General features: G+C 28.6%; 1 protein-coding gene across 6 annotated transcripts in view; it reads right to left on the bottom strand.

The window, feature by feature from the left end:
• Nucleotides 1-12,903, bottom strand: part of kkv (hyaluronan synthase-like protein kkv) — a 51,582-nt gene that overhangs the window by 11,458 nt on the left and 27,221 nt on the right. For all 6 annotated transcript variants that reach the window (XM_088196202.1, XM_088196203.1, XM_088196200.1 and 3 more), the window contains exon 3: nucleotides 434-678. In XM_088196202.1, the coding sequence (XP_088052328.1) occupies nucleotides 434-678 (245 nt within the window). The remainder of the gene's footprint in view (nucleotides 1-433; nucleotides 679-12,903) is intronic.

Raw genomic sequence — 12,903 nt, 5'->3', positions numbered from 1 at the left:
GAATTACAAAACATTTATAGTTATAACTATTTGGACAACTAGTTTCGTACTATATAGTATCAGATTAAGTGTCTATACATGATTTATGAAAGTAATAAAAAATATGTATATTATATAAATTAATGTGAATGTAGAGGTTGATTCATGTAAAGAGGCCATTTCATGAATGTATGAGTATACACGCGATAGTAACATTGCACTGAACCATCACTGTCGCTACAATTATTTAAAAAGTAGTTTGATCACACTATGTATTGATTCGTTAACTGATTTATTCTACGTTAAACACACAGCGTATGGAAACAAAAAAAAAACACACTATCCGAACGAAGTGGGGTATAAATTGACCCCATTAATATTTTCGTATAAACGAAATATATTTTATTCTAATAATTTTAATTGATATTATAAATATTTAAAATATGTTACTCACCTAATTGTATATTACAATATGTGATATTTTTATCTTTTTTGATTTGTGAAGTCATAAAGAGTAGCGTCCCCTTTGAAATGACGCCACCGCCTAGCACTATGACGAAGGTAAGAACATAAGCTAAAAATTTCATAATCTTTACGGTGAAGTCCAGGCATTTTTGCGTGGCCATGGAACCACTGTCCTGCTTGATCGGTGGATCTCTGAACACGTCCCATCCTTTCGTCTCCTGTACCGTTCTTTGACTGCAACAAAAAAAGAGACAATGTTATGATACGCATTTTTTATGTTATACGGTTTGATGACCAAATTCAACTTTCACTGGTAATATCTATTTTTTGCAAGTTACGCTCAAAACGCGTAATTTACGGTGATAACTTCATAAACAGTCGCGCAAAAAGTCGATAAGAGAATTTCTCTTCTCGAGTTATAAAAGTCATGACTTCACGATTCAGTCACGCCCCACTTGCACAAAATGAAACTACACACACAAGAAAGTATAATTAGATTAACATTCTGTTATAGAAGTATCATTGTATTTTTTATATAAAACACAGACGCACGAATCACTGGTAAATCATTATATGTAATAATTTAAAATAATTAATCAAATGCTCCCACTCTACGTCACTGTTTTGATTATTATTGCCAAACTATAAAAATTGTTACTTAATAATTGATTTTATACCATCTATATTATAAATGTATTTTTGACAACTATATAATAAAAGCTATATTAAAAAATTCTAGGTCAATGATTTTTGAGAATATTATGTAGATAAGTACACTGATATTTTTTTATATTATCACAATAAAGAATACATTTTAAGAATCTACTTTGTACAGATTTACCCCGTTGTAACGCATTGGGCTTACGACCTGTTAGGTTACAGCTGAAATTAAAAAAAATGTTCTATATTTATTAATTTATTGTGAATATTTTTTCGCAACATGACAGGCGTTAGCCCAATGCGTTACAACGGGCAAAGACAAACAATAACTACTGAGTAAGTAATGAGATAAGTTTTTTTAATTATTGATCCATTTTATTATTTATAAATTAATATTATAGTTTACAATTAATAATATGCTGCTCGATTTTATTTTAATTATTTATCACGATATTTATTCATGAGATGATCGATCAGAATTATGATTATATAATAATCAAGACATGATAGAAATTTAAAAAAAAACACAAAGGTATATATGGGATTCGAACCCAGGACTTTCAGGTATTAGTCACCGATTTGTACTACTAGTCTATATACTAATAAATGAAAATAATTCAACCAAAAAGTGGTGAAGAATATTATGCAGAAGCAGAATACGAAAGTAAGGTAGTTTAAAGAGTACTATAAAAATAGTATATATTATACAATAACAACTTAAACAACTACAAATATATAGTTGTACTTTTCTTGTGCGTATTATTATTGGCAGCAAAAATAAATTGCAAAGACACGGGTGTGATATAAAAAGGAAGTACCTCAATTGTTATATGTATATTTTTTTAAATGTTACTTTATCATTTATTAAATACAAAAAGTACAATTAATATAAATTAATTTTTAGTACGAAATGTCTGCTAAAATTAAAATGTAGTTTTCCAAAATTTATGAGCTTAGAACGGATTATAATCAGAGCGATAATAATTATCTTTTTATTCATACAATCAGATAGGTATATACACCGGAACTTTCACAGGGCATTGCTTATCTCTTCCGTCGCAAAATAAGTGCATACTTATTAAAAACTGTTTCACGACACTTGCAAGACAATATAAAAATCACACACATGCCAATTAGTCGGTATTGAAAAACACCATAGGCTCCCATCGCACGAAACGCGCGATTTGCGCCATACCTGTATATACTGCAATACTGCTGCGTTCCCAGGCTGTATATGGAGTAATTGTTGTTATTTCCCGTACTGTATGGACTTTTTTTGGCGTCGTATAAGTCCATGTCAGGATAAGCCGGCGGAAAGTCGGTCATTTTTAATCGATTGTTGTTTAAACTATTGTCGTAACTCAAGTGTCTTCGGATGGTTTAGGCATAGTGTTTGTCATCGATGCCCGATTGGAAGACTTGACGATGTCGATGTCGAATCAACACTGATGATGAGCAGTCATCGTAGCGAAGACGATTCGTTTGGCCACTCGTGAAATTACCCGACCACCACTAATTATGGCATTGCGGCAAATTCATACGGCACACGGAAAGAAAATTTCTATTTTTCTTATTCGATGCGAACACACTGAAACAGCGCTTGTCAAACTATGAAGAAGAAAACCTTAACATAGCAAACCAATAACTCAAATATTCGGCAGAAAGGATCATCTATCAATAACCAAGAATTCAACAAAACCTTTGCGAAAACCTAAATTGACTCATGTGTTCAGTAATAAAATTATATAACTGAATGAGAAAATTTTCCAGTCTAATCAATGAACGTATTACGAGTAATACTATTATTATTTTTTACAATAAGCTAAAAATAGCTTATGAGAATATCGTTATGTTATTATCAAATACAAAATAATATTAAAAAAGGTGTACCAAAGTTTGAGAGGCACTTGCCTCATGTCCGAAGCTAGTTGCAGATGTAAATATGCCATGGACGGCGAATAATTTTTGACTCTTAATTAATTTATTATCAAAATTATAATATTAACTTCCCGTGTAAAAAATATATATTTAAACAAAGGCGATAAATAAAATTCCGTACATAGCTTAGTTTGTAATTTAATGACCGTATAAAATTAATTCTAGTATTTTTAGTGTGGCCTTAGTAGTGTTAAAATGTACTTTTCAATGAATAAGTATGCCACAATATAAGCTAAGAGGGAAGTATATAAGTTGACTGATTTTTTAAAAATAAATAAAAAATAATGATCCCTGACAATTGATTAAGAAATATTTATTTAAATATTAAACATAAATAAATATTTAAAACTTTTTTTTTTAATTTTAATATACAATTTTTTTAATAGTTAAAATTTTGATAATCACTTCATTTCTATTTTATAACATTATAAGATAATGTAAATAAGATTATAAAGCAGTAAAGTAAACATAGCGAGAAAATTTTTGATTTTTCTTAATACATGATTCTTAGTCTAATAAAATATTCTTTATTTTAAATTTTTCTATTTGTAAGATAAATGATATTACATCATATTAAATTTTTAAAATTTGTTTCTAATTAAATAAATCTGTATTTTTATAATTAATTATGATTTTGTTAAAACATAAATATAAATAAAAAACATACATTTAAGTAGAATGGGGGCCCGGTCAATTTACCATAAGACTCGTTTTTTAAGAAATAAAAAATGATTAAAAAATTTTTTTAAATGCAAATTAAGCTTCTGAACACTTTTTGCATACGACATTTTTCAGTAGGATTTCATTTTGAAAAGTTATGACACTTTTAATTTTTACATTGGCCGCCATTTTGTAAAAAAAAATATATTTTTTTTTCATACAGAACGTATTGGGGGTGCTCAGTAGTTCTATACGATACTAAAAATTTAATTTTAAATCTTCAAAACCAAGCAGTTAAGAGAGTCAACTCTTCCGAAAGTCGCAAAATGGCTCGTATGGGAGTCTGATCGAACTGATACATCGCTTGTTTTGAAGCAAAAAACTATTTTTTTTCTATTTTATTTAGATGAAGTTTAGGCTTTTAAACGTTTCATTTATAGCAATATTTTTGTTAAAATTTAAACCTACTGAGTTACGAGTGTTTAAGTTTTTATACTTATCGCCATTTTGCAAAAAATTGACACATTGGATTTTGCTAGCGAACATATACAGGATGCTTAAGAATTCTATACTGTCATAAAAATTCAACTTTAAATCTGTATAAATAAGCTCACACTGACCTTAACTATATTGCAAGTTTTATAAGCGTATGTATGGTGGGTCAATCGACTCATAACACTAAACGTGTTTTGGAAAAATTTTTTTTTTTTAATTTTTAATTTTTTTAAACGGTATCATAAGTATATTCGAAAGCTCTATTTTGTATAAAAAATTAAAGTCTATATCTTTAAAAGGAAACAAATATTAGCGTTAACAAAATGCCAAGTCGCAAAAAAGTCGTATGGGGGGCCGGTTTATTTACCATAAGACTCGTTTATTTAAAAAAAAGTATTTAATTTTATACCTAGGATTTTATTTTCTCATCTTCGTCTGAAATATATAATGTTGTATTGTAAGTTAATTTCTAGAACTTAAATTCAGTTCTGGTACAATAAAAACTGTATAATAAGTTATTTTCACAAAGATAATGTTAAAAATACACATGATTTTTAATTTCAATAATCTAAAATTTTAGATATTTTTTATATTTAATATTTTTTAACATAACACTACATTATTATTTTAAATTTATTCTTATTATATGTCTTAGATAAAAATACAAAACATATGTAAATATATATATATATATATATATATATATATATATATCAGGGCTGTGGAGTCGGAGTCGGAGTCGGAGTCGGAGTCGTGGAGTCGTGGTGTTTTGGCCGGAGCTGGAGTCGGAGTCGGAGTCGTGAAAAATGAGCAACTTCGAGCATTTTTTAAATTATGAAATTTATGAATTTTTAATTGCGTAATAATGAATGTGTATAGCGTATGAATATTAAACGTGTAGAAAAACATCAAAAATACATTATAAAATTAAACTTTTTTGAGTCGGAGTCGAAGTCGGAGTCGGAGTCGGAGTGGAGTCGTGTTGTTGGTAAATATCGGAATCGGAGTCGGAGTCGGAGTCGTGTTTTTTTTTAACGACTCCACAGCCCTGATATATATACAATTTTTAAACCAAAATCTGTATTAAAATCACACAATATTTGCTAATAGTTAGTAACTTAATCAGACAGTAATTTTAATAAATAATCAGTAAATATCAAAGTCTTATTTTATTTAAAATGATATCTTTTTGAATAAAATGGCAGTTATATTTCAATCTAATATTGATATTTTAACAAAAAAAATATAATGCATAATGGAATTGCTTTTAAAAAATCGATTATATATTTTTGGTTTAACTTTATTTAACCAGCACGATAAACTGAGAGACTTAGATTAGAATCTTATAAGAACCATAGTGTTTTTTATTTTATATTTATTCTAAGAGATCAGAATTAATAAATAATATACAATTATTATTCTGATCGATCATGATACAGATACAGATTAGGTTTTCCTAGATTTTCCTAATCTTACGGATGAATATTGTAATAAATGAGTAAAATTGAGCTTGGTAGTACACATCAGATATTAAAAATTCTAATAATGAGCTACATCAGCCCATATAGAATATCATATATTTATTAAAAAAAGATAAGTTTTGCGTTTTAATTCATCGCCTCTCGCGGGAAAGCCATCTAATTGGATTGAAGGACCAGCGAATACACTTGGATTTGTATTAGTTTAAATCTATTTATCTTCGACTTTCATTCATAAAAAAATAAATGTTATATGTTCTGAAAATGCTAGACATCCCAAATAAATGAGTGAGATTGGTAAAACCACACTATAAGGCTCAAAAGCAATAGTTATTGTAGAGGGTTTGAAATAAGATCGAGTGTCAAATAAGGGGATGCATTATCTCTCTTAGAAATCAAAGTATAAATAGGTATATATATATATATTATACTTTTAAAATCAGACATGGCGAAAAAATAAAATATGTTGTCTTATCAATATGACTGAAGATAAACCAGGGTAAGACGAGTTTCATCATCAGTCAATGAGAGACACAGTCAATAAATAATATATACTTTTAATGCAACTCCATGATTTACAGGCTTGTGAACTTAAAAAATGATTTTTAATGTTTAGCTATTACATACATTTTCAAAGTCTTCGCCAAAGTTTAAATTTTCAGGATTAATTACACGCAATAAAAAGTCGAGCATTTGCTGTTGAATTATAACATCATTGTGACAGGTAAATATAGTATCACATAACAGTACGTAGATTACACTTTTCCTACCACAATAAATCGTACAGCACATATCCCATACATGAAATTAATGCAAGTGAAGAGAATGGCTCGTTAATTAGAACTGTTTTCAGCTGTACTAAAAGTGAAATCGACAACCTCTGATTTGTTTGCCATTATAACATTGGACATGCCCAAAGAAATTTATGTATTCATATTTTTATAATAATCGTTTTGCAACAATCACGCCATATTTCTTCGTTTGAATCTAAAGAAAATAGTTTACAAAGTAGTGTTGCGTTAGAAATCAGATTGATTGATCGATAAAAACACGCAAATCGTCGATTACAAAAACTGAAAATGATTAGTTTTATTCTATTGCATTTGTATCATAAATTGCAGTAACAGAATAATAAACCAATATTGTGGTATGTGTAATTAACTATTTTTTAATCCTTAAATAACAGAATAAGCATTAATCTATTAATTGTAAAATATTTTTATAAAATTATAATATGATATTATTTAGTATATTTTAATAAAAATGGTGCAAAAATTTGCTAAAAATGTACTACAAATTGTTTTTTAGTGTAATTGAAATTTACGATGTTTTAAATTCAATAAATTAAAAATGTTATGAAATTATTCAGCTAAATAATATATTATCAGCAAAGTTCTAAACCATAACAATATTTAATAAACTTTGCAAGAAAAGTAATTATATAAAGTGTTTCGTATATTTTCTTCCTCACAATTTTATTCATTAGCAAATATTTTTTTAGTGAATTTCTTACATTATTTGTATATTCAATATGTACAGTCATTCGGGTAAAACACAGAAAAACTGCATATTGAATTGAGAAAAAATGTGAAAGAAGTTGAGGGCGATGCACTTTACAAGCTTCATTAAGTAATGGTTTCGGTTGTGGTTTTGATATTTATTTTAAATCATTCATCAAACATTTATTAAACATAATATTAATAAAAGTGAATATATCTAAGAAACGCATTACAAGTTTATTACAACATCAATTTTCTAATCACGCAAGTCGATATTGAACTCTTAACAAGTTTATCAAACATAAATATTATACAATAACAGACACGGCTATTAAGCAATGTTTGAAAGTATAAATAAGGCGTATATTATGCAATTATGCAACGATTATCTACTTGATAGGTCATAATTGATCTATATTCCTTTTATTGTATGGAATGTTAACCTTTTGAATGTAATTCAATATGACATCATTCATATTTTTTAAATATTAAAGCTTATATAAATATGTATTACTCATGAAGTATTAAAAATACTTAAGATAACATTCTATTGTATTAGTATGATTATATAGATTAAAGTTGATAAGTCTAAAAGCTATTTTATGATATTTTTTTTATAATCTTAATGCATGATTTTATATTGTTAAAAATTAAAATAACGTTTTTGTATTTCAACTCTAAAATACGTAATACGAAATGACTAATACAGAATCCTTTGAATTATTGAGAGGAAAATAACTGTAAAGCTATAAATGGATTATGGTTTAATCCTACGTTTGGCCAAAGCATAAATTGACAACCAGCGGTCGAAAAAATTTGTGCTGCGCGTCTAAATGAGTATTTTTTGCCAGAGATTGCTTTATATCAACCAAGTTTTATTTTTAGAAAAGCGAAGCAAAGTCAAGTATATGATATTTTTTTATAAATGTAACTAATTTGATTAAAATGTATCTTAAAAGCAGAAACTTCTGAAGCTAAAACATTTGTTATGTGTTTTTGATAAAAATATTCATAAATTTTGCGCTACGCGGACAAATCAATCTCATTCATTTTTTAAATTTTTAATTTTCAAAAGTTATCACAGATAAAGGTATGGCAACACTTATCTATGACGAAATGAAGACGAAATGTCTCTATTCTCCCCCTCCTCTTTCGTAAAACGGTCCACAATCAAGGCTCAACAATCGCGACAGCTGCTCCGATACAGTTTTTAACAATTGCAACAGGGTGTTTACGTAATCCTTGGAGTCGTGTGGGCGAAATCGTGTCCGCCACAGGCGATTGAACCGCGAACTCAGCCCACGGAATTATCGAAACCGACCGGTCATTCTGGATTTATTTATATCTGCATGCGTATCGCCATTCGCTAAAATGAAATATTTCGCGACAACAAAGCCTTGATGGATGTTAATGGCCGTGGATAAAAATCGAAAGGGATTTTCGTCGAGATAAATTTTCGCGATCGGCTACGGTGCTGTGAACCGAGACGAGAAATTGTACGACGTCGGTGTGATTCATCGCAATCCAGAGGAGGAAATTAATTTTGTTTAATGACTATGCTTGAATTGGGCGGGGTTAGGGCCAAATATCTGGAGGCGGACGATGACATTTCATTCAGATGATACTTAATAGATTTTAATCGATATTTAAAGTGACGTTTGATATATGCGCATAAATAAGGCTGTTAAGGCCAAATATATAAATATATAAACAACATTAGACTAAATTTTGCAGGCGTCCGATTCAATTAGCTAAAAAGCCTAAAGCCGATATATTGATTAAAAAATGTTTATTAATACATTTATTCATGCTAGATGCGTTAGGGCCAAATACTGAAAGCATAAATTTAGCTAAAAAAAACTGATTAGTGCTATTTTTTATAAACGTTGTTAATTGACATTTGACATATTGTATTTAAATAATGGTGTTATGGCCAAAACATTGTGATGAATTTAAATTATTTTTAATAAAAGGCAATAGTTGTTGACATTTAAACCGGTTAACAATAAAATAAATATATATATATGAATACCAACACCATTTTTTTAGTCGATTTATTATGACATTTGGAAAATACGGTTATTTGTATTTTCAGTATATGTATTAATCGGCTTCTTGTACCTTTTAAAGTATTATTTATATAAAGTTTCATATAAATGTATAAGAAATTCTTTATTTATTACGCAAGAAAAATCTATTTTTATAATACTCAGTACCTTGCTAACGAAAAAAACATTTTAATTTTTCCGTAAATCTTTTTAAAAGGAATAAAAAACAGTCATAATGATCGTTATTAACTAAGTTTTTTATATCCGTTTCCATTACAGAAAAGCGATTACTCAGTAATCTAGATCGATTAACTATATACGCGTACATAAAGATTACATCGTATCCTTATAAGGAAACGAAGAATGTAATTTAAGCACAACAAAGAACTAATCGCAGTTTTTTTGTAAGAGTCATGAAAAAATAACTACGCCATTTTTAATTAATTTTCGCCATAAATATAGCACAGTTGAGTGCTGCCATCTTTATGCGAAATATTTAATTTATTTTATTCAATAAAAAATTATTTTAATAATATAGGCACGAAAAATTTATTTTTATGTAATTTTATTTTTGGGAAATGAAAGAAATCGAGCATAATGGAGATGAGGAAATGTTGCTACACTTATGTGTAAGTGTAATTTGAGGAAAATGAGTGAACGTACCGTAACTAATATTGAGTTAAGGTGTCTTTATAATTTGTTGTGACTGTATTATGAAATTGAAGTTGTATGAGAAACATTTTATGGCTTACTTGTATGATCAAATAAAAATATTATTAAAAAAATATTGTATCATCATAACCTAGTATTATATAATATAAAAATCAATAATAAATTTAGAATAAAAAAGAGCAATCTGTCAAGGTCGTCCGGTTACATTCTGCATTCATTGATTTTGATTTGAATACAGTATGTTTTAGTTGCACATAAAAAATATTATAGATAATTTATACACAATGAGTCAAAAGTCATTTTATGATATAAAAATATGATTACTTTTAGGGGATATAATATATTATCAATTTATAATTTAGTTTTTAAAAATGAAAGCTTGAAAAATATATGCCAGTAAAATTTACAACTTATACTTTATACATCAGTGTTCAATTCTTGTTCAAAATCAGCTGTATTGGTATTGGTTCAAGTAATTGGAAGACTTTACTCAGAATGTATTATATAGATGGTATTGTATAGATAAAAAAATACGCAAAACATTTGTGGATTATGTCCTTTTTATCTGTGGGAACAGAAAAGGTCACAGTAAACCATATCTAGTAATCTAGCAGCATCAAATAGTGTTGTTTTTGGCCACGAATCAGAAGTAAAGTGTGAGCCGGTACATTTAGTAATAAGATTGTATTTGTAATAAAATAATTTGTTATAACCTAAAAAAACAGTAAGAATAACCTTAACATTTGATCGAACTTGACGTGCTTTTTCGATTTTTTTGTTATTCAAGCGCTCTGAACGTTTGTTTCGATGTCATAACTATGCACCAATAATTCTAATTGAGCATCACTGCATCTTTATTGGAAGTATGAGCTGATGCGTTATTGTAGTGCAAAATTGTTTGATTACAATTATGATCGTTTTCTTGAGATTGTCTCACGTAAATGGCATAAAAATGCAATTTAATACTCCTTATAAACCACAAGATTTGATGTTTAAATTTTGTAATTCACTATTTCGTTAGTCGAAAAAACAGCAATGAAAACCTTGACATTTGATTAAACTTGACGTGCTTTTTGGTCTTTGTTCTTTATGGAGCTCCGGACATTTGTTTCGATATAATAATCATACATCAATGATTCGTGAATTGTTGAGAGGCGTTTAAGAATCACGACATAGTCAGTGACTACATTAGATTTGTGCGATATCGTGGTGCAAAACCGTTGTTTCAGATTTTTTTCAGATTTTCTCACGCAAATAGCGTAAAACCGGCAATTTAATACTTCTTATTGACAATACAACTACGATCCAAAAGTTGTTTGCCCACAATTCTGATCGTTTACTTCAGATCGTTTCAAACAAACATCGTAAGACTGAAAATTAATACTCCTCATTAACAGCACGACCTGTGAACTGAAACAGTAAAGTGAACATCGACATTTGATCGAACTTGATGTACTTTATTTGTCTTGATTTTTTAGGGCGCATCCATTGAGACGATTGTTTGTTTGTTTTGATGTGATACACATATGTGTGACACATTTGAGTACCATAAAAGTTGTTTGCCTACAATTTTGATCGTTTTGTATCCCGAAAAAAGCTTAAAACTGAAATTTTATACTCTTTGTTGCTCATTGTATCTCTGAACCGAAGAGACATCACTGACATTCGATTAAACTTGACGTGATTTTTTTTCGTCTTAACTTTTTATGGCACAACCATTAAGTCGATTTTTCGTTTGTTTTTATGTGATAACCATACACTGGTGATTTGTCGACTGTTGCGAAGCACTGTGTATTCAGCGATTTCATTCAATTTATTAGTTGCTTATAAGACAGTGCGTTATCGTGGTGTAAAATCCATGATCCTTTCACACAAACTGCAGTGTTTTATTATGGTGGTAAGCTTTGTAGTGGATTTTATTGTTATATTTTAAGAAAATAGTAAGGATAACCTTGACAGTCGATTGAACTTGACGTGCTTTTTATGCTTTTATTAAAACGATCAGATGTTTTTTTAAGTTATAATCATTTAATAATGATTTAATGACTGTTATAATACGTTTGATCAGCGATTTCATTTAACAATTGTCGGTTTTGGAACAAATTTGTTTTATGCATAAAATCTTATGAGATATCTCATTCTTTAGCAATCTACCAAATAGTAATTTGCCAATTCTAATTAAATGCGTCAATAATACTTTGCGATAATATGATTGATAATTGACCAACATATTACAAACTAACTAAAAACGAATAAAGAAAATAATTATTTTCAGAAATTTTGTTATATTTTTTGGCAAAAAATATTTGAAACACAAAAAAGCATTTAATGTTCAAATGGTAAAGTGACTTTTGGCCCACTCTGTAATGTATTTTAATTGTGTTCATAAATTACATGTTGTTGCTTTGATTTGGAAATATGTATTTTAATATATAATCTAATATTAATTAAATATTCGTAGCCTCCATTTATGGATAACGAGATGTTTATCTGTATATATACATTCATAGGTAATACATATGCAAGTCACTAAAAATTAAACTGGATCTGATCATGCGGAAACGGTAACGCCTTTCGACACAGACAACCTTGAGAACTATTATGTGAAAAAGTTCAACAAAACCTTCTCGTAAACTTGTATGCTTATGTATGTATGAATGTACGTGTTAATTCTCTTTTTATAACCACATCCTTGACATTTTGTAGCAGCCAAGATAAATGCAGTGCATTTGCAAAGATGATATATTTTAATAATTAAATAATATCTATGGAGAAGATAATATGGAAATCATTATAATGTAATAAAAAAATGAGATGTGTATAGAAAAAATGTTTTACTTTGCTCACTATGTCTCTTTGTCAATTCTCTAATCCGTCAATCTCCTGTTAAATGTCATTACATTCAACACCTACGCTTCACTCTCAATGCTGTAGGTAACACAAGGCTGTATTGCTACTCTCATCCGTCGCCAAAAATTCCGTCTGTACATCATGATAATCTCTTCTTAT

This window comes from Plectrocnemia conspersa, unplaced genomic scaffold, assembly GCF_051122295.1.
Source record: "Plectrocnemia conspersa isolate PC_06_02 unplaced genomic scaffold, ASM5112229v1 ptg000010l, whole genome shotgun sequence".
Lineage (NCBI taxonomy): Eukaryota > Metazoa > Arthropoda > Insecta > Trichoptera > Polycentropodidae > Plectrocnemia > Plectrocnemia conspersa.
The sequence above is the reverse complement of the archived record's forward strand: the minus strand, read 5'-3'. Positions and strand labels throughout refer to the sequence as shown.